The sequence below is a fragment of the Charadrius vociferus genome, unplaced genomic scaffold, assembly GCF_000708025.1.
Source record: "Charadrius vociferus isolate BGI_N301 unplaced genomic scaffold, ASM70802v2 scaffold858, whole genome shotgun sequence".
Classification (NCBI taxonomy): domain Eukaryota; kingdom Metazoa; phylum Chordata; class Aves; order Charadriiformes; family Charadriidae; genus Charadrius; species Charadrius vociferus.
In genome coordinates this window covers 583,620-608,008 of record NW_009649724.1, presented here as the reverse complement: position 1 = coordinate 608,008, position 24,389 = coordinate 583,620, and the positions used below count along the sequence as shown (strand labels likewise).

The 24,389-nt window shown below is 43.0% G+C and overlaps 2 protein-coding genes across 2 annotated transcripts in view; both read left to right on the top strand.

Annotated features, from left to right (window-relative positions):
- CLMP (CXADR-like membrane protein) overlaps positions 1 to 17,892 on the top strand; it is a 40,952-nt gene extending 23,060 nt beyond the window's left edge. The window contains 6 exon segments of the mRNA XM_009890782.1: positions 11,830 to 11,987; positions 12,700 to 12,901; positions 13,749 to 13,916; positions 14,275 to 14,397; positions 16,023 to 16,164; positions 17,598 to 17,892. Of these exon segments, the coding sequence (XP_009889084.1) occupies positions 11,830 to 11,987; positions 12,700 to 12,901; positions 13,749 to 13,916; positions 14,275 to 14,397; positions 16,023 to 16,164; positions 17,598 to 17,892 (1,088 nt within the window).
- A 5,203-nt stretch (positions 17,893 to 23,095) lies between these two features.
- The window catches only part of HSPA8 (heat shock 70kDa protein 8), a 7,136-nt gene continuing 5,842 nt past the window's right edge, over positions 23,096 to 24,389 (top strand). Inside the window, exon 1 of the mRNA XM_009890781.1 lies at positions 23,096 to 23,111. The gene's annotated coding sequence lies outside the window, so the exon portion shown is untranslated. The remainder of the gene's footprint in view (positions 23,112 to 24,389) is intronic.

Sequence of the window (24,389 nt, the reverse complement as noted above, 5' to 3'; positions counted from 1 at the left end):
CCTTGTAGCAAAGGTGGCCAACAGCATCCTGGGCTGCATTAGGAAGAGTGCAGGTAGCAGGTCAAGGGAGGTGATCCTTCATCTCTGCTCAGCGCTGGTGAGATCATATGTGAAGTACTGTGCCCAGTTTTGGGCTGTCCAATATGAGGCAAATATACTGGAATGAGTGTAGCTGAGGGCCACAAAGATGGTTAAGGGACTGGAGTGTCTGCTTGGAGCAGGGCATTGGACTAGGTTATCTGTGGATGTCCCTTCTGACCCTCATTATTCTGTGGCTGTAAAGCAGTTTGGTAAAACTGAGATATCAGGAGTTTACAGTAGGTGCTACAGATATTGTGTGTTGTCCTAAACAGCAGCTTTAAAAGTGGCTCTGAAAGATCATGCATACATATTTTGATCACAACAAAATCCAAGACAGTTGATCACAAGATAAGAATAATGTAGTATAGTCTATATTTTGTTCTCAAGGACTAACCTTTTCTCCAACACTTCACAATAGTTTTCAACATCTTCTGCTTATGATAAGTTAGGGCTGTTGATAGAAACACTTGAGGAAAATCACTTGAGGAAAAATGTTGAGGAAATCAGTTGGTCAAGTTGTGGTAGGGTCCTCAGTCTGAATAAGAACACAGGAAAACTTCAGTGATGCTTTTAAGTTGGTCAGACTTCTTAGGTAAACTGAAAAGGGTGGAAATTCAGAGTCCCAGTGGTGGAACCGGTCATGTGTGCTACCCATTCCTCCTAGGCTTACTTCTGTATACCTCACCTGACCTTTGCAGTGTGTTTCATGATAAGATGCCTGACCTTTTCACATCCAATTAGCAGATTTGTTCAACTGTTGCCTGAATCCCACTTTATCCTCTGCCCCCCAACCCCTTCTTCCTGTTCAGCATCTCGGAAACATTGTGTTTGCTCACCAGAGCCCGATGACGTACTGTAGCTCTCAGACAGGGCTTTTTTGCTCTCAGAAGGCTGATATCCAATGCCTGTTTTTACAAAGGGCTCTGCCTCTCCAGTCTTACTTGGGGCATCCCTCACTTTAGGGGAAGGACATGTGCCAGAGGAGAACTAGATTGCTCTTTTGAACAAAGGTCACAGGAATATTTGGCAGCCATGATGCTTGCATGTTCTCATTCAGGGTTTCCCCTAGCAATGGCCCTAGGCTTGTGCAGATTTTGTTGCTTTGCAGAGCCCTTGGTATTTGCGAACATGCAAAATATATGTAACACACATTTCAGCTGCTGGCATTGGAGCCCTACAGTAAGCAGAGAAGAAAATCTGCTTTCCTACCAATCTTGTTCCTATTGCAGAGGCAGTTTGTATTTTGATATGACCATTAGAAATGAACGAATTCAGTATGGTTCAGCTCTCTATTGCAGAGGCAGTTTGTATTTTGATGATATGACCATTAGAAATGAAGGAATTCAGTATGGTTCAGCTCCGATAGATCCTGAGCTGTTTAACTCTGGAATAGTATCCCTCCCTGTTGTCCCTCCAGCAGTTTGCAGGTTTTATTTAGCTCCAGTAATACTGAAGCTTTGTTTTAGTCTTTCCACCTGTATGTTTGAAAGCCAGTTTAAAATTGAATTTAAGAAGTCAGTACTTCGAGCATGCTTCTATTTCTGAGGGAAGTGAAATGGATTGGCTTTCTGTTTTGGTCTTTATGCCTTTTCCAAGCATCTTATGTGGTAACTTAATTCACGCTTTGAACTTCTAAAATGAGACTAGGGTTTTGATTAATTTACACTAAGATTAAAAAAGAAACAGCGCGGGTTTATAAGTAAATAAGTAGACAGCTGAAAACCAATAAACAATATGGTTTTCCACATGTTTTTAAATGTTCCAAAACTTTCACAGAAGCAAAAATATTCAGTAATTCTTCATTTTCTTATGTTGTTTCTTAGGCTGCAACCTTGTTGCTGCACTTAACCAACTAGATGAATGCAACTTCATTGTATAGTCATGTCCTTTTTAGGACTGTAGGCTGTTGTCGAGTGGAATGGATCCAGAAGTCAGAATTTGTCCCTCAGTTTGCACACTGCAGTCCTGTGGGTAGTGCAATCATCTGCCTCAGACTTCATGGTCTCTGGCTATTGTCAGTGCACGAGAATGCCTTAGGTGCAGCTGTGCTCCTGAAAAAAATAAAATAAAATGCAGGCATCTATCATACTTTGTATTTGGTGTTAAATAACATTTCCTTATTTCCCGTGTCTGACTTGACAGGTTTTTTTCTTAACTTCGGAATCACTTTCAGCAGCTGTGCAGTGTTTGCTGTCTGTTAAAATAGCTGTTGTGCTCCACTTTGGAAAGCTGTCCCTATGAAGCAAGAATGCTTTCCAAATTGTGCCTGACTCCTTTAAAATCAATGCAAGTTCTCATGAGTATAGTATTCAGTCTAGTCTTTGGTTTGTATATGTTACTGGGAAGAACCTGAGGATCCTTTTTGAGCACAGGGCCTCACCAAATGCAAGATCAGGCTTCCTTCAGTACAATGTGACCTGAGTGTGGAGAGAGTTAGCAAATTGTCTGTTCCAGCTTCCTGAAATGCAGTTGGGTGTCTCTTCCAGCACTTAGTTTGGTTTGCATTCCTCAGTAATCCCCATTTGCTCAATTTGTAGCTCTGATTCAGAAAGTGGGATTTACAGAGCTCCGCCTCTACTCATCTGAGACCTTAGTGGACATGTCCAGATGCCATAACTCCCAGTAACGGGGAGGGGTGGGGGAACCGGAGAGAAAAGATGTATCTGTTCTCAGAGTCTGCTTGCAGCTGGTACGTGGTTGTGCCAAACTCCAGGAATAATGCAGGGAGGGAGTTGAATCATAGTGATAAGATAACTATGAACCTGATCCTCCTTTTTTCTTCCTTCTGGTTCGTACTGAAGCCAGTGCATGGATGAGGATTAAGAGAATGAGACTTCTTCAATATTATAACCTCTGATGGATTCAGTAAATGCAAAGTAATTGATCCTAACTACTACAGTGTTGGTGAGAAATAGTGGCTGCAGACAGCTGAGTAGACAGTACCTGTAACATAACTCTTAGGGAGTTAAGCTGCTGTTGTTCCTGGTCCTGTGCTCAGACCAGAAGACTGCACCTTGTATTCATCCCAGAAGTGCTGCAGAGTTTAATATCTCTCTTTCATGAGACTTAGGGGGTGATGGGGAGGAGCTGCTGCTGCTGTTCTTTTTCTGCCCTAGGGTAGGCTGTAGCTGAGGATTTGAGATTGAGTGAATGTGAGAATATGAAAAGTGACAGAGTGCTAATACATTAGGCATTCATTTTGTATCATATTAGTAGTGCTTGTAGTGGATAAGTGAGATGTCATACCGTGTTATGTGCAATTATGAGTACGCAACTGAACATATCACTGAGGTAACATGGATGAGCTGAACAGGACTGAAGTTGGTACCTTAAAACCACATCAAACTTTGTGGAAAATCTCTGTGAGAGAAAGATGCAGAAAGGCATGGAGTTTGTGACGAGTACCTTCTGGGTTTCTTGGTACCTCTTTTGGGAGCTTAAAACAACTTGAGTTTCTATGACGAAAAGCAGTAGAAAAGCACAATCAGTTCAGTGCTTTCTGGTTAGCATCTTACACTGATGCTAAGGAAAATAAAAAGGAGAGGGAATCCTCAGTACAAGAATGGTTTTATTGGCAATCTTTATCAACCTCTGAAGTCTCTTCCTCTCCCCCTGATTTTCAGAGTTACCTCAGCTGATGCAACCTACTCCTCAGATTTTGAAATCTGTGAAGAAAGAGCTGATGGACAAATACTATTTCGAAAACAGTTTTGTTGCTGTCTCTTCTGGTTTGTATTCTGGATTCTGCTTGGTGTCTGCCTTGGGCAGATAACTTCATTTCTGTGTGCCTTCATTTTTATGTCTGTGAACTGACAGCAACAATAGGCTCACTGGAAGACTGAGGCCTAAGTGTACTTCTCAGACAGAAGACACCCTAGAAATTATTACTGAAACCATCTTTCTTCTCAGACTTTGAAGCCTCACTTGAAACCAGGCAAAAGGAGTGAAATTTCTGATGTTTATGGGTGGAATATGTTGTTCTCTTGCTTTCCTCAATACAAAGCTTTGTACGGTACCCAAAGCAGCCCTGAGATACTTGCAGAGAAAGGGAGTATCAGCCAGCATAGGTGCCTCAGCCCCAAGGAATCTGTGATATGTACTGACAAGCTCTCTGTGCAGATCTAGTCCACAGAGCTTGAAATCACCAGCTGTATTACTGAAAGTCTTAACTGAGCTCTGGTACTGTAAACAGAAGACACCTGGACCATTTTACTGATAAAATTGCCTGGACTAAAGGCTAAGGAACTTCACACATTCCTCTGTATAAACACTCTGTGAACCATTAAATAGGAAGATGCAGTTCTGGTGCCTTGTTTTCTGTTCTCTGGTCTCTAGGGATGTAAACTCAGAATCTCCTGCTTGCACTTGATTTTAAAATGCAATGAGAAAAAGGACAGCCACAGGACATACATAGCTGCTGGCTGCCTGTGAAGATCCTCAGCTAAGGGAAAGCTTCAGTGTTGTTTCCCCCCCACAATATTCCAAAGTCTATCCAGGCTTTGGAGTCAGTTGTATGTGGTGGTGTTGAAGAAAAACCTCCTGTTGGCTTTTTCAGGGATAGAATTTTACCTTTTGATTCTAGGAATGGATAGGTAAGGTCTTTAGATTGCACATGGCCACTGGATACTGTAGGATCCTCTCTTTAATGTACCAGGGAAAACCTGAGTTTTCCCCAGGGAATATTGCATCCTTGCTACTGGGGCCATTTGTGAGACCTAAACCTGCACTGGGCGAACCATCTCGTGCCCAGGGGCAGTGTGAAGGCATAGTGCGTTTAGACACACATCATGTGTGCTGCCGCTATGCTGGTAACAGGTATCCCACAGATCGCTTCCCTGGCTCATCGAAGGCTGCCCAGGGAAGGCTTGGTAGCCAACTCCTGCCCATGCTTCTGCAGGTGGTGGTATTTCTGTGGGTAGGAGCCTGTGTATCACCAGCCAAATTCTAGCCCCCTCCTGCACTCTTGCTTTAGTTGTCGTGAAGCTCTCAAAATCAGAGGCTTTGCTTTGTGAAATGTTGCGTTTTCTGTTCTTCTTGGGCCTTCCTAGCTCTCTGGCAGTTTCAATTCCAAATTCTTCACATCACCACTTGGAAACCCAGCAACATGCAGGACTCTTCCCCCTTTGCTTTCTGTTTTAACAGTCTCCTCAAACCTCAGCCCCAAGCACATGTGGTTCCAATTACAGAAAACCTCTGCAATGCCATGTGGATATGGATGGGGATAGGCTGACCTCTTTATTTTAACACAGCTAGCCTGTTCCTGGGGGAGCTGACTGTTAGCTCACATTTTTCTTATTTGAGATGCTTTTGCTTCACAACCAAATTCCTGAAATCAAAGGGAGGCAGAGGGGAGCAGGCTGCAGGCAGCATGCACTGGGGGCCAGGTCTTAGTCACTTGGAGCACTCGAGCCCTCGGGAGAAGGTGACCTTTGGCTTTTATGTCTCTGCCAGCCAAGGAATACAGAAAGCAGATGTCCCAGAGCACAGCCTTGGCTGAGTTAATTATCCTTAGGAGACTTCGACTGCCCCCAGCTTCTCCTCCCTTGTGCAAAGAATGCAAAATAGCAGTCTGTAAGAAGACACCATTTTATATTTATTTTGGCCTAAAATGCTGTCAGGGTAACTGTTAGGGCTAGTGTGGTCTGAGGGTGAGCAGGGGGTGTTGACCTTGTGGGTTCTCCTTACAGCTCTGGAGCAAACCAATGTAGCTATCTACTGTCTTGGTTTATCCACAGCAGAAACTGGAGAAAAGAGTCAAAGGGGAGATAAAAGCCTTAATGTGCATGTGTCTGTTGTCATTACTGAATAGCAATAGTGGGGAGAAAATGTTTGGTTCCTCAATAGGGAGCTTAATTTTAAGGCCTACTGAGCCTTAAATACTTAACGGTAGAACTGATGTCTGTAGTGTCTTTAGCACTTAACCCATTTGAGCTTCCAAGTCACTCAGCCTCTCTGAAAGTTTTACTCAACATGTAATTTTTTTGGCCATAAAAGTAGTTGTCAGCCTCCCATTTAAGCATGTAGAATTCTAAATTTGTTAGTTGCAAAATGCTCAGATTTTGCGCGTTACCACTGTAATGACCACTGGACAGAGTGGGGGGCAGGCTTTTCCTTAAACAAGCTTAGTAAATCATTTCCTGCAAGACCGTAGCAAGATCAGACTCCAACAGATGTGAAACGTCTTAAATTCCTGGCACGAAGGAATGGTTCAAAGTTGCAACATGGCAGGCTGTGCTGGGCTTTTTGTTTCATAATTCTCAAACATATTATTCTTGTATATATTGAACTTGGATACTCTGTTTTCAAATACTTTCTTGAGTGGGATAAATGTTTTTAGCACAGCAAGTGAGTCAAATGTGCAGGATTATTCAGCTAGAGGAACACTACAAGCCTGAATAATTCTATGGGCATTTATTCTCTTTGGGCTAATTTAATTTAAGTAAAAAGCTTTTGCTGATTTGGATCATTTTGACTAAAATGAAGTACTTAAACCTGCAGGCTGAACAGCTTGTGTAGCTGAGACCAGCTATAGCATGGGACTGTTGGATGCACTGAGGTGTTTTTTTCCAACAGCCTACCTGGATTTTTGAGAAGAATGTGTGTTACTCGGGACTACAGGACCAAAACTTCCTTCTCGGAAGGACCCCATTTTCTTCACTTAGTGGAATCACACAGATGTGAAAATTATTTTAAGAGTATCCCAAGGAAGACTCAAAACCAGACCACAAAATTATTGGTTACACTTGAGAAAACTTGTCTGTAGGGGACTGTTCCTCTTTCAGAAAGGATGTGATGAGTCTTGACAACAGTGGCCGTTGACTGTTCCTGTCACACTTGCATCCAGGAAGTGTTTGATATTAATGAACAGAAGCAGATAGAGCACCTATCACAGGTGAAATGGAAATTGTCCAGACAGTGCTATGAACTCTGTGTAGATACTACTGGAATTCCTTTTTTTTTGCTGCTGTATTGAAGAAAGCTTTTCTCAGCAGCAGATTTGAGTCACTTGCTTCCTGACTCCCTTCCCTCTGGTGCTAGTACAGGGTGTCTCAAGTAGCTGGAAAATTACAGGTTGCATTTCTACTCCTCCATGGACATCAGTATCTTGGAGTAGTCTATTGCAAATGTCATCCTTGATAAAAAGCCAAAATAAACTATAAAAAACGTAGCTGAATAAATTTCACAGGAGTTCCTGCAACAACTGAAATTTTTCAAGACCCATTTTGTTTACTTATATCTTAAATGAACTTTCATGATACTTCATCTTAAATGAACTTGGTGTAGGTATGGTTTGGGGCAAGTTTATAAAGCATCATTATGGATTTCTTGTATCTCAGTTCTCTGAATCTTTTCTAGGCTGTTCCTCCTAAATTCCAGCAGTTAAGTGATATAGCACCACTTATTACTTTTTTAGAAGTATAATCTATATTTAGCCTTGCTCCCTAATTCAAGCTGCCTTCTGAACCTAATGAAAGATTTAAATCTGGAAGCTCTTTAGCTTTTAGCACAAGAATTTGACTACAAATAAAAATGTCAGTGAAACATTCAGTTTCACTTTGATTCTGCTTGTATGTTTATGTGCCTTGCAGATATGTATGTTTGATTGTTATGTGTGTTTGTGTACTTATATACCCTTGTTATTGGATGGGCATGAAAATAAACTGAGTTCATAATAGCATGTATATGAAAGCATGTGTGATCACATTAAGGATTCAGACATGAAAACACTACTTTGGGTGCTCATAATTTATGATAAGGCCAAATACACAGTGCCAATTTGCTTAGCACTTGCTTCATTGCACAGGAGATGGTTCCTTTCCTCTAAACCAGTTTTGAAGGGCAGGCTTTTCTGAAATTCAGACCATCTTATAATGTGTGATATGTTCAAAATCAGTAGTCCTTTAAGTGTTGAAATGAATTCTGGGAAATGCTTTAAGACTGACATCTTTGCATGAGAAAGATGCAGAATACTGTCCACACTTTTTTTTTTGTCCTTAGAATCTACTAGCCGCAAGGCAGAATGGCCTATTATTGAGAGGGCTAAAAATCCCTTTGTGTGCCCTTCCCCTAGTAAACCTGTGCTCGTGCTGTTTGGGTACTGACTGTTAAGGTGTGCTAGCTCTGGTATTGTTTAAATTATTTGGTGCTCTGTATTTCTTGGGTATTTAAAACATCAGTGAGGGATGAAAGACAATAATCTTTCTCCCTTGTCTGCAGTCTGTTGGGTGAGTTATTGTCTTCTGAACAATAGAGCAAACGCTACAATGGTCTCCTCCCCCCGAAATACAGAACATTGTGTGTGTGTCAGCGAGCCTGGCGCTGCACCCACCGTATTTTTCAGGCCCAGGGCCAATGCTTTCAAAATGCTGCAGTCGCAGTTAGCGTCAGGGTTCCTGCTCTGCAGGAAAAACAAACCACCCTCCCTCTGGAGTCATGGGACGTCGGCTGAGTAAGGCTGGAGTACAGCTGAAAGAAGCCATTCCCGAGCTGATCTTTGCGGCATGAAGAGCCGCATGCAGGATGTGGAAAGGCAAGAGAGTTTTTTTTGGGCAAGAACAGCGGAGCCTGCATATATGTGGCATTACGGAGCGGGACTCTTGGATCTGACTTCTGGGAAAATTATCTATTGTCTTTTACCCTGTTGTGTGCTGAGGCAGCCCTGGAGGCCTTCCTCTGCGCGGGCGCTGCCCTCGTGTGGCTCTGGGATGGGAAATGTGTGGAGCCATTGCGCACCCATCATCCAGCGCAGCAAAAGTGTGTGCTGGGAGCGTCTGTCAACTAGCCGGTGTGTGTCCTGGCCAGTATATGGAAGTGTGAGCTGCTGTAAGGGGTTGTCCGTAAGCAGGCGCTCTCCTTTAGTACTTATTTAAATTAAACTTAAACTGAGATGGGGAATAAATGGTAAAAGTGCTATCAGCAAAATCTCATTTCCTTGACTTGTTCTTCCTAGGTCTCCTCTGTGTGAGTACAAGAGAACTTCAGAGGGTACTTATTCTTCGTTGAATAATAAAGTACTTAACCTAGAAGTGGCTTGGATATGTTCTCTGGTTCCTTTTCCTTTCTCAGGCATATATTGTAAATTCCAGCACATATCTGAAGGTAGATTTCAATTTCATTGCTGCTTGCTATGGTGAGATCCCACCCAAACTACTGAAAGGTGTGAGGTTTGCCTTTGGTTTTTGCATGGGTAATTTCCATAACTGGCACCCTATGTTAGGTACATCTATGAAGCTGTGTTTTGAGCTTCCTTTTGACTTTGCGCAGGTGTAGGTGACTGGAAAGAAAATAGAGGGTTTGGTCTAAAACACCTGCAAAGTATACAGACTTCTTGTGAGTTGGTGGGCATTATGAAAGAACTAACAAGGACTAAAGACACAAGTTGGGGTTTTTTTTCAGGTAAGACAGACATGTCATGGAAAAGTACATTGTGCGTGACAACCTAGTTAGCAGTTCAATGATGAACCAGCTTCAAATTATCTCTGATTGCACATATCTTTGAAAAAACAAAGGGTGCTTTGGAAATTTGCAGTCACTGTCTCACTGGATGTCTCCCTGATCTTACTCCCATTTAGAAAATGAGCTGATAGGCACAGGGCTCTTTCTCAAATCTAGAACATGTTCGCTGGGGACAATAAGAACAAAGCAAGGTGTCCAAGCCAGAGAGGAATGAAAAATGGTGTTTGTTATACTCCCTCAAAAGGTGTTTTTATAATCCAAATTAAAGCTTTTAATGTAAAACTACATTTTAAAATGTAGAATACCCTGGGAGGTGTGCACAAAACCTCAGTGTTCTGCTGGCACAGGACTTTGTAAATGTTGCAAATGTTATGTGAATGCTCACTATTGCGGTGCTTAAATTAAACTTATTGATCAGTCATCTAGCGAGCGTCAGCGTGTTAATGAAGGCAGCCCGCAGCAATGTGGGCTGTAGGAGAAAGCAGGCGTTTATCTTAGGCGGAATGAATAATTGTATTTGGCAGATGGAGCTTTGAGACCAGTGAATCCAGTGATAAACTGGATTAATTTTCCCTTTAAAGAAAGCAGCTAATGTGGCTGAAAAGGAGCTTTCACTCTCGTCGATTCATGCAGAGATCCATGCTGGGCAGGAGAGCTTAATCCTTTGCAAGACTCCACCTGTCTTAAAATTCTAGGTGTTTTATATATGCATGTGCACATCATAGATGATACCTTTTATAGAAGTGCTCAGCAAGTATTGATTAAATAACACACGCTCGGGAGCTGAGGGGGGGTAATGTTAACTCAGAGGCAGATCTGAGAACGGGAGCAGGAAGAGAATGAATTTTCCAAAACCAGAGTTGGTCCTGAAGATACAGAAAAAGCTGAGAGAGGTGTCATGTGGGACATAATTTATTCTGGCTTTTTTTTTTTCCTCCACTTAAAGGTAAAGCAAAGGTTAAAGTTCTACTGTTTAAATACAAGTATAGGAATAAATTTAGCCTATGTAACTAGAGCTTCTTATGCTCTTGCTAGTAATCTCGCTGTGTAATCACTGGATTGTGTGTTCCATCACACGTGACTTCCTAGTACTGTAGCCTCTCACAGTTTTCATCAGTTTCACAGTAATTAGCCCAAGAAGCAAGGTATTTCATCTCACTTCATTTCACAGGGGAAAAGAAAAAGTGCTTTCAGGCTTTCTTCTTGCTTAGCAAAAATTAATAACTCAACTGCACTCAGAAGATTCATACGCGAAAGGCAGATGGAATTTGTGTCCCAGAAATCCCCATGGAAACTTGGTTGGAAAATTTTTATTTGATGTCATAGAAGACAAAGTCAGGGGTCCCTGGCCTAAATGCCTGTAATATTCCATACCTCTCGTCTTTTGGGTCAGTTTTAATTGAGTTTGAATTTACCATGATGCCTCCATGTGTTATCAAAAGTTGGAGATGGGCGAAGCTAAGAATCGACCCCAATTTTGTTCAATTTTAACAGGGATGCAGAGGATAGAAAGAAACTCTGAAAGAAAGCACGAGTTTCACAGCGAGTACCGCAGTGCTGGTGGAACATCATGTTTTTCTGCCCTGCGCCGTCTCCTGGTCCAAGTTTTCAGGTTTTACAGGCTAACATTTAAAAGGCTCTGCTTCCCTCTAGTGGCTCAGCTTGGCAATTTCTTTCTTTTTTTTCTTTTTTTTTTTAAATCCTGACAAATAGTTTTTGACAACTGGGTTGGTTTTTTTTTTTGGATGATGCTGTTCAAAGACACTTCACTAGCCTACTTCTACCATACCTTTCTTTGGGTTAACCCTCTTGTTTCCAGGCTGGTCTCTTATTTCCAGTGCTGAAATGCACGCAATGAACGTTATTCAGTGCTAGGGAAGAGACTCCAAGCCTTGTCAGGCTGACCTAGGAAGAAAGCGGTGGGCTCTGAAGGTCTTCTGGGTGGAAATACTGCTAATGAATTAAGGTAATAAAAGGTGAAGACAACCCCTAGGAGGTTATGTGAAATTTTGTGTGCATAGAGGATGTGTGTGCAACTTTAGTATTGACAGCTCTGGAGTGTGAAGCCATCTGTTCTTCATGCTTAAATACTAGTGTGAAACTAACTGCCTGTCTATGTCTGGATGTCCCCTTTAATCAGCTGCAGTCTCTCTAGGAAGCCAAGCTGTTGGGTTTTCTTTGATGCTGTGAAACAAACGAGGAAGAATCCAGCAAAACCTAAGCTAGCAACACTTGTCACTGCAGAGATGCATCCTTAATCCTGGCCTCTCACCACCGGCATCTGTCTTTCAGCTTCCTGTTCTGTTTGGCTGTCTGAGGCTCAGACTGAATTTAAGAGAGTGGCTGAAGAAAACGTAACTTTGCCCTGTCACCACCGCCTGGGCCTCCTGGAGCAAGGGAGCCTGGATATTGAGTGGCTGCTGCACATTTCGGAAACAGTACAAAAAGCGGTAGGTTCAGCCATCATTAGCATCTGCTGAGAAAATTGTCTTATTTCTATGTTGACATCATTAGCAGCCATTGCTTCAAAGAGACTTCTGTGATGATCTTTGCAAGTTATTCTCATGAAGTAAGCAGTGTTTAGAAAACACAGCTGATTTATTTAGAAATGTTTATAACGTATAGAAGTTATTTGATATTCACACGTGCTGTATTGGAAGAGGTGGTGTGACAATCGAGTTTTCTTTAAAATATCACTGTTATGTAATGAGTCATCATTGGATAAACTTCAGAATTTTGCTCTTCAGGTTTTCAGAAATTACCTTGGGTTTTGTAGGCCCAGGTTTGAAACCTTGGTTTCAGGAAAAAATATAGTAGTTTAGTACTTAGAAAGATCGGGTCCACAGTAACTTAAATTAGCTACCCAAACCCACCCAAAATTAAAGACTGCTTTTATATATTGTGGTATAAGCTGTTCTCTATTTTGACACTAGTATAAATGCTCCAATATAAATCTCTAGCATAAATACGGTTTATGTATCGGTCTCAGACTCAAAATCTGGGTTTAATTTTCCACCCTGCCACAGGTTTCCTGTGTGACCCTTAGCAAGTCGCTTGAGCACGCAGAACCTTAGTCTGTAGTTCCTGGAAATGCTTTGATTTGTTGTTCGGGGTGAAAGTAAAATTACAACTGGCTGATCAGTGACTGTCTCTGCTCCTCAGGTGATCACTTACTCTGGAGGCCGTGTTTATGATGACCTGAATGAGGAACAGAAAGGGCGTGTTTCCTTCACATCCAACTTCCTTGCTGGAGATGCATCCTTGCAAATCATATCCCTGCAGTCCAGTGATGCGGGGAAGTACATATGTAAGGTTAAAAATGCCGGGCAGTATGAATGGGCTCGCATCACCCTGAAGGTTGTAGGTAAGGTCATTTCATTGTTCTTCCAAACAAAAAAAAATAAAATCGCTAGACTAATTTCCTGGAGAGAGATTTATTTCAGCAGTGTATAAATACAAAGACATCTCTCGATCATGTTTCACTGTCCAACTCCGTATCTGCCTTTGCATTTTTTGGCAAAGGACAGGACATAGCAAGAGCCTAAAGAACTGGTTGGAGGTAATTATAATCACCTGCAAAATCATATGAACTGTTCTTTCCAAATTATCTCTATGATCTCATCACACAAACTAGACTGATATTCTAGCCTAGCTGGTGATCGCCCTGTCCAGATCTCCTGCTGAGGCCTCTGGGTTCATGTCCCAGGACCCCAAACTGAACCAAGTTTGTGGAGGTGACAAGTAATCTGCCAGGGTTAGCATTTCTCTTCCCTGATTTCAGTTTTGTTGGTTGGCTTTTGGCATGTATACTGTCATCCCATGGAAGAAGTGCCGTGGCCTGCCAGATGCTGTAGAGAGGAGGAAGAAATGGAGGAGTAGGGGGAGGGAAAGGATGTTCTCTAAATAATACCTAGAAGAGGCGCGCAGCGATACAGCTCCACTGATGCGAGTACCCGTGAGTCAAACTGCCCCAGAGTATTATAGTCTGTTATTTCTGTGTCTGAGCCAGCCAGCTCCACTTCTTAGACTATGAAGTTGCATACAGTTGCAGCTAAAGTCCCCTAACAAACATCACTGGTGTAACTCCTTAATGTATTCCAGAGAAGGCAGCTCTTGGAAGCTGCTTAAATTACATACTTTAACAAGGAAAGGGTTTTTCACTGAGAAAATAGTCTGCTGCATTTGCATGATCTGTCCTCTGTTTCTTCTAGAAAAGCCTTCCAAGCCCAAATGCTGGCTAGAAGGGGAGCTGCTGGAAGGAAAGGAACTGTCCTTGCAGTGCCGTTCTGCCTCTGGCACTGCACCCATCTCCTACCGATGGCAGCGCATAAATGAGGAAGACGAGAGAGCTGAACATCTCCCGCCTACATCAAGAGTCAGTAAGTCAGGTCATTTCCTCTTAGAGCTCCGAGTATGCTCAAAGCCAGATAACCGCCCACGAGTACATGCACATGGACAGTCATGTGCCTGCTTTTTAAACTTGGTGGCAGTGATAGCAATGGTATAACAGTACCTTCTGCAGCTGGAAGTTGTGTGCTCCACCCTGAACAAGGAAGTGCATGAGGAGTTTGTTTAGTGTTTTGCTGAAGGTTGGCAGGTGATCTTTTTTGAGGCATCATTGATTGTTCCTGAACCAATTTGATCCAGAAGTTCAATTTGTGCTTCTGTTTCCTATCCACTGTTAAGGTTTCTTAGTCTTTTTTTTGATTAATCTTGGTGGTGTTTTTCCCGTTTCAGACATTTCTAATCCCGGACAAGTCCTACTGAAAAATCTTACGCAGATGAGCACAGGATTGTACCAATGCATTGCCACCAACGAGGCTGGACAAGAAAGCTGTGTTGTTCAGGTGACAGTGCAGCGTAAGTATTGGCACATAATGAGTATTCACACCACCATATGAGCTTCACAGCTGCCCCCTCTTGACTGGTAAACTCCGTACCACACCTTTACCCTTTCATGCATGAATCATGTGGAGTAGTTCTTACTTATCGCACTTACGGTTTGCACAGCAGTCCTCTGTATGACCTAATGTGGAAAATACATCATTTGGGCTCAGATGTTTTGGTCTGTTAGAAATTTTGATTTTGAGAATGACTAATGAAATATGAGGGAAAGAAACGGTGAGTTGGAGGTTCTAGAGTCTCTAGCTTTTGAGGTAGTTCTGGCTGGAGTGATTGCATGAGATTACTCTCAAGTATAAAATCTTTATGTGGATAGTCCATCATTCCAAATTACTTATCTGTTGCACTTGAGACGGTAAACTATCTGAAGGCAGCTGGAAAGGCTGACTTCTATATGAAGGACTGGGTAGAATAAAAAGCAACTTTTGGCACAGTTTGGTTTTAATCCAGGTTTAATAAATTCTGTCCTTGAACAGAGATTAAAATCAATGTCCTACCTGATTAACCCCATCAAGGGTGTGTGCGAGTCTAGGTATCTGTGCCTTTGTTGTATGCATGCAAGGAGAAGGGCGTTTTTTAGCACCAGCACGGAGAACAAATCCAAACAATACAGTTTAGCAGGTTTTTATGAGCAGCTCTCAGGGGAGATCAGCAGGATCTGTGTGTGATTATCTGCTGTTTTATCTGCTGTGATAAAAGGCTGCTAACAGCAAAGTCTCTTCTATGGAGATTCCATAGCTTTGGAATTTTTCCGCCCAGCCAGGCCTGAAATAACTGCAATATGGTCATGTAGCAAGGAAAACCTGTTTGCCTCAGGCATCTGAAGTAAAAGTGTCCAGGCAGCTTTTATGCCGATTGAACCAAATTGGTTTAAAACCTGTCTTTGGTTTGCTAAACCCTCCGTAGGGACAAGCCTTAAGGAAACAACTTTCAGCCAAACCCAACCTAACCACTCTTATCACGAGAAGTTGTCATAAAGTATCAACACTAAGGGCTCATATACCCTAGGAAGTGTTCTCTCATTAATTTTGTTATTTTGGATGAAAAATGCCTTGCACCTGCACAGTGTGGCCTTCCTTTCCTCCTTCCTCTCTACCCTGCTCAGGTCACTTTTTTCCCCAGTTGAATAATTCATTCTCCAAGTGGACTGTAATCATTTCAGGGTGAGTTAATAGGAAAAAAAAATCCTCATGGGGAAACATTCATACTTCAAACACTCTTCTGTCTGTAGGAAACTGCTTGTTGCTTTGTTTCACATGTGGGTTGTCCTGTCTGTTTCTGTAGTTTCTGTGGTTCTGTGCTTTTATGAGAGGATTTTTCCTCCACATTTCAATTCTGACCCATAGCTGAAGCCATAGCACTTGTGATCCCACCCTTCCAGAGGTGAATACTTTTCTCACTGTTAGCTCAGGTTTAGAAACAATACCTGAAGATAAACTGATTCAACTTCTGTGTGGAGACACGCCTGAATAAGTAGACTAATACTTTCTGTTCTGATTTATATACCTGGTGCTGTAAGTTGTAGTGTGGACTAGAATCTGAGTGAGAGTTTACCCATTCACACTAACGTTTCTGTACAACAGATGCACAAAATATCGGCGTGATTGCTGGAGCGGTTTGTGGTGTGGTGGTGGGACTTTCCCTCCTTTTCGTGGTGGTGAGGCTGACAATAAGGAGGAAAGAAAAGAAGAGATATGAGGAAGAGGAGGCACCAAATGAAATCAGGTAACGCCTTTTATTTAATCCCCCACCTCCTCCCTTCCCTTCTTTCAGTTTCACACATCTTTTCACTACAGTTTTAAGTAACTTAGGTATAAGTGTCGTAAAAGATTGTTCTAAAAAGCTTTTAAAGTCTTCCTGAAACATGAGGGACCAATTTCTTCACTGTGAGAATCATCTTTGTGAAGACTTTCCAGAAAATCAGATAGATGAAAACATCTGGTTTTTTGCCCCAGTACAAATTAGCATACAACTCAAAATATTCTCTCCCAGGCTTGCAACTTCAGTATTTTAAATCATTTGCGTAATCCTCTCCAGTACTAAATTCAACCCACTTGTCCATTGTGGTCCTGAGAGGTTTGGGGTGGGGTTTTTTTTCATTTTGTTTTGGTTTTTTTTTTTTCTTTTCCAATTGCAATTTCTGTTAGGAATGCTACGAGGCAGGCAGGTTTTCACAGTCTTTCTTGAGTCCTTTGAACAACTGCGCTTCTAGATTTAGCTCAGGGTGAAAAGTCCCGTGCGCTGCTGTGTGCAGAGTTGAGAAGCCTCATCCTCAGCGGGTGTACCAAGAATGCTGACGCATGTTCTTTGAACTCATGTTACATGAGTGTGAGGTCTGCCACTTAACTCCCCTAAGCAGAGATTGGTCTCTAGCCAATCAAGCCTAAACTTCTCAGGAAAGGAAAGCACTGGAAAAAGATTATTTCCAGGAATGAGTTTTAGCTGCTCCTGCCCTTGAAGAAAACCCTTGTCTTGTTCCATCCATTTATTTCTATTTGTAAAAGACATCTCTCTACCATTAGGCATCTCTATAAGCCAGTCAGCAGCTGATTACTGTGGCTGGTGGTCAGGTTGCCAGCAATAAGGTAGCCTCTGCTGATTTCTTCCCTTCCCTTTGCTTTCAAATCTTGTATGCCTTTTTATTTTTAGTTCGAGCTTCAGCCTCTTGTATCACCTTTTTACATGACTGTTACCACTTCTCTCTTTCTCTGGGCCCAGTTCTTGCACTTCTTTCACTACCCATGTTGTTTGGTTTGTTTTTTAACTAGAAGAACTGGTCTCGGCTAGTCCTGTCTAGGTGATTTGTCATTATGAGTAAGGATTACAGAGCAGACAGTTCTATCTGAATTGTTTGTACTGACACTTGGCATTCATTCCACAGACCTCAAAGCCGCACACAAAGAGGCAGTCGTGTGCAGCATGTATTCTAAATCCATTTGAGCAGTAGCTCTGCAGACCAACAGGGAGTTCAGTCCACAAAGTTACTTAGCGCAGAATTCAGAAAACCCTGTACCTTGCTCAAACTGCTGGACAAATCTGCCCTGGTGATTTGCAGCTTCAATAAGCAACTGCTTATTGCAGCAGCAATTCAGTCTGGTAAAATGTATAAGCGTTTCTGTTCTTGTGGTATTTGAGACCTGCCATCTGTTTGATTGCAGAGAAGATGCAGAGGCACCCAAGGCCCATCTCGTCAAGCCCAGTTCCTCTTCCTCTGGTTCTAGGAGCTCGCGCTCAGGTTCTTCCTCCACCAGGTCGACAGCCAACAGTGCCTCTCGCAGCCAACGGACTTTGTCAACGGAAGCTACTCCCCATCTAACTCCTCCCCAGTACAGCCAGAGGGAGACGGAAGGAAAAGAAATTGAGCCAAAGAAAGTCGACTACACTAACCTGATGAAAATGGGAGCGACGCTGGTCATGGTGCCTGCCCAAAGCCGAGCGTTCCAGACAGTGTGACTGCTCACCAGCCGCCTGGAGACTCCTTGCTGTCCAGAAACACTTCACGTACCACCAGTCACATAAGAATTGTTAGATTAGTTATCTTCCTGGTCAGCTTAATTTTAATCACTTGTGATTATTCACACCACAAGAAGCCCTCCCACTCAACTCTTTCTTACATCTTCCAGCACTGAGGTTCTGATACAGAATTATTTTTTTTTTTTTTTAGAGAGATACATTTGAGGGAAAAGGGAGCCTTCTTTTTAAATTATCTTTTTTTTGGAAATGGAACACCGAGCATTTTAGAACTACAACAGCTGAGCGCTGTACATATGAAATGAAGCCAAACCTCAGGATTTTTTAAAAGGGATCAACAGAGACATAAAGACACATAATATTCCAGAGAGGTTTTGTGGGGAGGGAAAAGTCTCTTGTTGTGGAGGACTTTCTCAAAGATGCATTGTCTTATCTGAAGATTTTGAGGCAGACTCCCTGCTGAGGGTGTCTGGTGTTCAACCTCAAAGGGGACTGACAGATGTTTCACATTTTCTGCATTCAGTCTTCTAGTGAAATACTTTCAGAGGCTGTTACTAAAGTGGAAATGAAAGGATCTCACAAAAAAGCCAAGAGATGCTGTATTAAGGCATGTGTCTGAGGTAGCCTCTGTATTAAAGAGAAAGGACCCTTTATGTCGAGGAAACAGAGGTGCTTTAACTGTCAGAATAAATCTAATGGTGCACCCAGAGAGATACGGCCAGGAGCCTGACTCTGCTTCTATGGACAGCACTGCAAAGCCACAGTAGCTCCACTGGAGTGGTATCTGTGGCAAATGAGCCTTAGTGTGATGAGAATTGGGTACTGAACCCAGAATGAAGGCAATACCTCAAAAAGTGAGGGCCACCAATCAACCAAAAAGCCTGGACGAAGCATTTGGAAGATATCTTTGCTATCGCCAGGTTGTGAATTCACCAGTTTTGGGGTAAGCCATGCTGTAGAAGCCTTATGGAGAGCTCTTCCCAAGACTGAACAAACAGCATTCTTGAGCTGACCTTCAGGCATCCAGGTAAGACTGAAGGATAGAGAGACAGAGCACATAGTGAGGAAAATACACCAGGGACAGGTAAACAAGCACAATGCTGCTTCCATTAGAAAATATTTATGTGCAATGTCCCATTTATACACCAAATGCTGGGCCACGTGCTATTGTTGAGACTTAAACCTTAGCACAACTCTTAAAATATTGCAAGAATCGTAAGATTTCTTTTTCTGTGATTAAATTAGCCAGAATAAATGTTTCCAAGGAATATAAAGTCTTACGCTTCAAGGTGAAGGCTAATAGGAAACGATGGGAGGTAGGGACAGGCTTCCTCTGGAGGCAGATCTGTCATTTGTATTTTCCTCTAAAGGACTTGGCTCTGACAAGTCTCTCTACACTCTACACTGAGCTTTGTAGGTTCTAGGTCCTGTATTCCTGAACTGATGATTTTCCATTTAAAATATAAGGGTTTTTTTTTTCATTTGAGGGAGGGAAGGTTTTCGCCAATTTATGGAATGAGTCTACAGGAGATGGATCAGCACAGAACCACAGATCTATAATTCTTTCATTTCAGGGACTGTCATTAATCTCCTTTTCTGACTGAGACCCGGAATTCTGGCTGCTTTGCTGGAGATCTTAGACAACCTGACCAAAGCCAAGCCCTGCTTGGGCTACTTCCTTATGGGAAATAGTTTTCAAACTTGCCCTGTACTATCTGAGAACTTCTCTTCCTAGGAGCAGTCACCCATTTACATCACATGTACCAAAATTTCACTTGCTTTCTGTACCTCAGAGTCAATCTAGCCACCCTTGGCAGGACCAAGTACTGATCTGTTGTGCAGGGAAGGCAGTCTTGAGTCACAGATACAAGCAAATGAGACATCTGATATTAGGTGTTTGATAAGTTTCTACTTTTGTGACAGCTCCTAGTGGTGGGTACTGTGTCATTTTGCCTAGACAGTTTCCACGGATTCCTGGGTCAGCTATGTTTTGATGGATTTGGTAGTGGCTGTCAGTGCTTGGAAGCAGCAGCGGCAAGTGTCTGTGATTGCTCCGCAGTTACTCTTTTCCTGGACCCTGAAGGCTTTAGGCACTCCAAAGTGCTTACTAGTTACTCCAGAGCCGGGAAAGTCCCAGAGAGCGTGAGCTGGACTGCCAAAGTAGTTTGTGGCTTCTTCTATGGTTGCTTGTTGTGCTTAAAGTTACCTGTGTTGCATCTGAGGACACTTACTCTATGCATACAAAACCAGTAAAGAATACATGCCTGAGCAACCAGAAGCTTATTACCACAAAATAAGGGTAACAATTCAAACAGTTGAGCTGGCTACAGTCTGAATACCAAATGCTGTAGGTTAGTGTTGAGTCACAGGCCAGACTTGCAATTAGCAGTGGAGGATGCTCTGTCTACAGCCTAGAGGCCGCTCGCTGCCGGCTAGGAGAATTTGCCCAGCCTGCTCCTGGCAGTCTCTTTCCTGGAGGCCTTTGGGAAGAGGCCTCAGGACAGATCCTGGTCTCCAACTCTCCTGGAGCAGAGAAGTCACTGCTTGTCATAAGAGCCATCTGTCTGATTGCGTGGGATGAAAGGTTTATGGACCCTGGGGAAGGGAAGTTAGTCGGAAGCAATTGCTGAAGCCTGGTGTGTGCGATCATTCCCGGCTGTTCCTAGCCCTCTCGGGAAGCAGGTGGTAGGTGTGCCCGCTGCCGGGGCATGTGCAGACTGCCCAGTATACGAACCATGTCAGAAAAAGCACTGTGGCCCTCTCCTGCCATGGAACAAAGACGCAAATGTGTATGGCCCTGGTTAGATAGTGCAGGCACCACGCTGATTTAAAATCACCAAGTCTGAAACGCTGCGGTACTTTTCAGACCACACATCAGTGATCTCACAGGTGACCACAAAGTCAATTTTGCACTTCAGTTGCTAGCATGAAGCCCAAAGGGAAACGTTCATTACTCAAGGGAAATACAAGAGATCGTTTCAAAGGTATTTTATTTTCAAAGGGACATTTTCTGAGCTCTGGATGATACTATCAGGAGTTGCACAAGGGAAGCAAATGAACCATAAGCCAAACTCTTATTTTGTAAGATAGTGTACTTAAAGCATTTACTGTCATATACCAGTTATTACTAGTGTGATTAAATGCATACAATGTTATGTAGCTTTCTTTTCTTTCTCAGTAGCTAAACTAAGCTTACATCTCTTCTACCTGCTATAATTGGTGTACTTGTACTGTGTCTGAACAACTCAGAGGAAAGCAAATATTTATTATTGATTCCTTTGAATCAATGATTTCATAATTTTTTTTTTGTTGGTTGTTTTATAAATAAATGTGCTGCAGCTGAAGTGTTGCAGCTCAACTAAACTTGTACTAATGCTCCATCTTCTGTGGTATGATGTGTTACATGCTGTCAAGCTGAATCAAACGGAAAAAAGTACAGAGTCAAAAATACCATTTTTAAGCTAACGAGGACTATGTGCATATTTGCATAGAAAGTGTGGGGAAGCTGGTCTTTTTCCTGTTTTCTTTTTTTTTCCCCCCAATCTAAATTATGTGACATAGTATGAAATCTGTGAAACCTTGGGTGTATTGAAGTAAATGGTGTTTTGACTTCCACGCAGCTATTTCACCTGGGATATTTTGGCTGAGGATGTAGATGCTTCAAGCTAATATGATAAATAGCGCCAGCACAGACACAGCACAGATACAAACCTCCAGTGATGCTGCTCTCCCACTCCCACATCTGCGACCTTACTTGTGAACCGCCCGGTGCGTTTCAGTTCATCTCGTGAACTGGGCGTGAGATGACAATGAAACCTTGAACGACTAAGAGCTGTGTTCAGACAGTTTAGATGTTCTCTGCAGATAAACATTTTGAACCAGCTAACAGGAATCTCCGGTCAGGGAGATGTAGGTGGAATTTAAGGTAACTAAACATAACTGTGGTTGATTTCTCTTGCAGTGCTTCAGCCTTCTTTCCCTGAGGGTGTTTTGCGTGGAGGTCTCCCAACATCAGCAATCTTCTTTACTGAAATCTGGGAGTAAAAATTGCAACATAATTACACAGTATTTAAAACAAAACACAGTGACAACACAGTGGTCTCATAGGTGTGTCCTGTCTATCCCTGATTCATGAGGAAATGCTATTACTGGCTCCCTCCTGAGTTGATGACATCCAAAATCCTGATTAGGCGATACACATTTTGAGAGGGTTTGTGCAATTGCATACTTTTGTACAGTATCAGGAATCTTGGGTTATTTTTAACCCGGATCAGTTTGTACTGACACACTAAAGGGGGAGAACACGGTGGGAAAGGGAAGGGATGGCCTTGGAAATGAATGATTTTCAAACTTCAACTGGGGTGTGCAGCTGCAAGTGTTGTATAAATAACAAATGCTGCTGTTGGGAATAAGAAGCTGTCTTTGATAATCTCCACTCTCTTCCCAATTCTGTTTTAAATGCTTAAAGGAGAAGCAGTGCTTGATCTCTAATGTACTAGACGGGCTTCAAAAAATAATGTTGGTATTCATAATTTGAAAAAAATCCGCACAGAATACTTGTCAGTGTCCTGCCTGCTGAGCCTTATTTTTCCTGATACAGTAAATGAACTACTTTTGTCCAGTATGTTAACAGCCGTCAATTTCTACTGTAATGAGTCATTTACCAAACTGCCCTCCTCCCTGCACTGACTCACTGTTGCTTTAGGCTGCCTTCGCTTGCTATCAGTCTGCTGTATGAAGTATGGTTTGCACATCTAAATGCCACTATTTAATTTCAAGGTGCAGCTACTGCTATTCTTAGATCCTACTGAAATTCTGCCCATGATTTACAAAAACAAAACAAAACAAAACAAAAAAGCAAAGGCAATCCCTTGCTAACAGCACAGCTCCCGTGAGAACTGGTGTGATGTATTCAGTGCGAGTTAGCACTGCGTGCCTGAGAAGCATCTCCTGTGCATCCTGGGAGATGAGCGCTCCAGCAGCCTGTACTCTGGACAGGGTGGAGTGCGCTTTGCATGCCATACCTGGTCAGATATAGGGTGATGGTTCATACTGACCACCCTTATCTTTAAAGGCACAGCAGAATGACAGCTAGTGCTCGACAATATGGAGCCCTTTTCCTGCTGCCCTTCTTGTCTCTAGCCTTGCACACCCAATTTCCCACTCCAAACTATGCCTTCTGTCATCACCCAAAGGTCCCGGTTCAGGTTCCAGCCCAGTGCGTGGCAGAGCAAGAACTGGAGCCACAAACTTCCTTGACGTGAGTGCTTTCCCATGGGTCAGCACACCCACCACATCTGCTGCAGGAGCGCGGTGGCATGTGGCAGTGAGAATCTGCATGGTAGTGATCTGATAATGGGTTACCAGCTGTCAGCTCATCGGGGGTAACTGCGTCATATTCTCTAGCAGAGGTCACTCAAAATGGCTTGAAAGAAAAAGATGTTAACACCCATCTTTGTCAGGCTGCAGGCATGCACACAGTAAGCCACCACAGAGGACAAAGCCATTTGATTGGGATAAGGCTGAAAAGAGAGATTTGTTACTGCAACCCTCCCAATACTGGGCTTTTCAGCAGCTACCAGGAGCGTGTCTAAGGCCATGCCTGTGGGCAGCACTAAGAAAGCAGTTCTTGCCCCAGACTGCAGAAGTTCCTTTCCCCTTTTCCCACTGCATGGGGTCACAGAGGCTGGCCAGGATATGGGTTTTGTGTAGCCATCTTCCTAGCAACTCCCTCTGACTTTTCCACTCTGTGTTTTATGCCATGTAAGCGTGTGATGCAATTCATGGCACTCCTGCTAGAGCCTGACCTGATGGGATTTCTGACCTCTGATCAGCTTTCAGCCTAAGGCGCTGAGACCAGCTGAACGTTTGTGGTCGTCCATCTGTTTGCTTGATCCCCAAGGGTGCTGAGCAGCCACAGTCTTCCACCGTTCAGAGCCTGCTGGTTTTTTTTCTGCGGAAGGAAGCCATGCTGAGAGCAGGCAGCGAGCAGCACTGACGTACGAAGGGGTGTCACCTTGTCCCTTAGCTTGGTGCATTGGCACCGATTATGGATGAGAAATACTCAGGATGGATTAAGAAGCAAGGCTGTAGGTGCTATAGAGGTCAGATTCTGTTCTGTGGAGAAACTGGTGTCGCCCTAAAACACTGCAGACAACATGGTTTCCTCTTGCCTGGGCAAGAATGTGGTGTGGGGAGAAATCAGAGAATATTGCCTTTTGCCTTGTTAAACAGAACACGGAGGATTAGTGCCAGTGGTATAGTTAGTGTACTGAGAGAGATTTACTAAAGAAAATGCTGTAGGAAGACCTTAGGAAAGCGTTAGGCAGTAAGTTACAAACATCAAAATGTGAAATGCTGTCATACCTCTCAGTGCAAGAGGGTGATCTCCCAGTACTCTGCCCCAGGGTAGGCCCCTGCGCCTCCAGCTTTCCCATCGGAAAGCCAAGCGCTCTTTTTCTGGCTGCATTTGATCCGCC